Below are 321 nucleotides of genomic sequence, written 5' to 3'. Positions count from 1 at the left end.
CGATACCGATATGGTGGCCGATATATCGTGCATCCCTAGTTTTTAGCTAGATATTTTGCCTTTTAGATTAATATAATTCTTGACAATGTATGTTTACTTTCTCTAAAGTATAATTGATCAGTACTTTTTACTATGCAAAACTTAATGCAGCTCATAAAGCAGCTCTGAAATCCCCAGCATTCATGTAAAAGTGTTGGGCGATGATGCTACAGCCTAAAGTTACTTTATCGCAATGGTAAATGCCATTCAATGGAAAAGTATGTTTTGATTTTGTTTGTTTACCTTCTTGACCTTGGCCTTCTCCGCTTTCTCTTCTTTGTC

The 321-nt window shown here is 35.8% G+C and overlaps 1 protein-coding gene across 1 annotated transcript in view; it reads right to left on the bottom strand.

The window, feature by feature from the left end:
- The window catches only part of LOC107580272 (charged multivesicular body protein 1b-like), a gene marked incomplete at its 5' end in the record, with an annotated part of 2,499 nt that extends 2,181 nt beyond the window's left edge, over nucleotides 1-318 (bottom strand). Inside the window, one exon of the mRNA XM_016265998.1 lies at nucleotides 283-318. Coding sequence (XP_016121484.1) covers nucleotides 283-318 — 36 coding nt within the window. The remainder of the gene's footprint in view (nucleotides 1-282) is intronic.
- Between the last annotated feature and the right edge of the window lie 3 nt (nucleotides 319-321).

This window comes from Sinocyclocheilus grahami, unplaced genomic scaffold, assembly GCF_001515645.1.
Source record: "Sinocyclocheilus grahami isolate Dianchi unplaced genomic scaffold, SAMN03320097.WGS_v1.1 scaffold29126.1, whole genome shotgun sequence".
Lineage (NCBI taxonomy): Eukaryota > Metazoa > Chordata > Actinopteri > Cypriniformes > Cyprinidae > Sinocyclocheilus > Sinocyclocheilus grahami.
The sequence above is the reverse complement of the archived record's forward strand: the minus strand, read 5'-3'. Positions and strand labels throughout refer to the sequence as shown.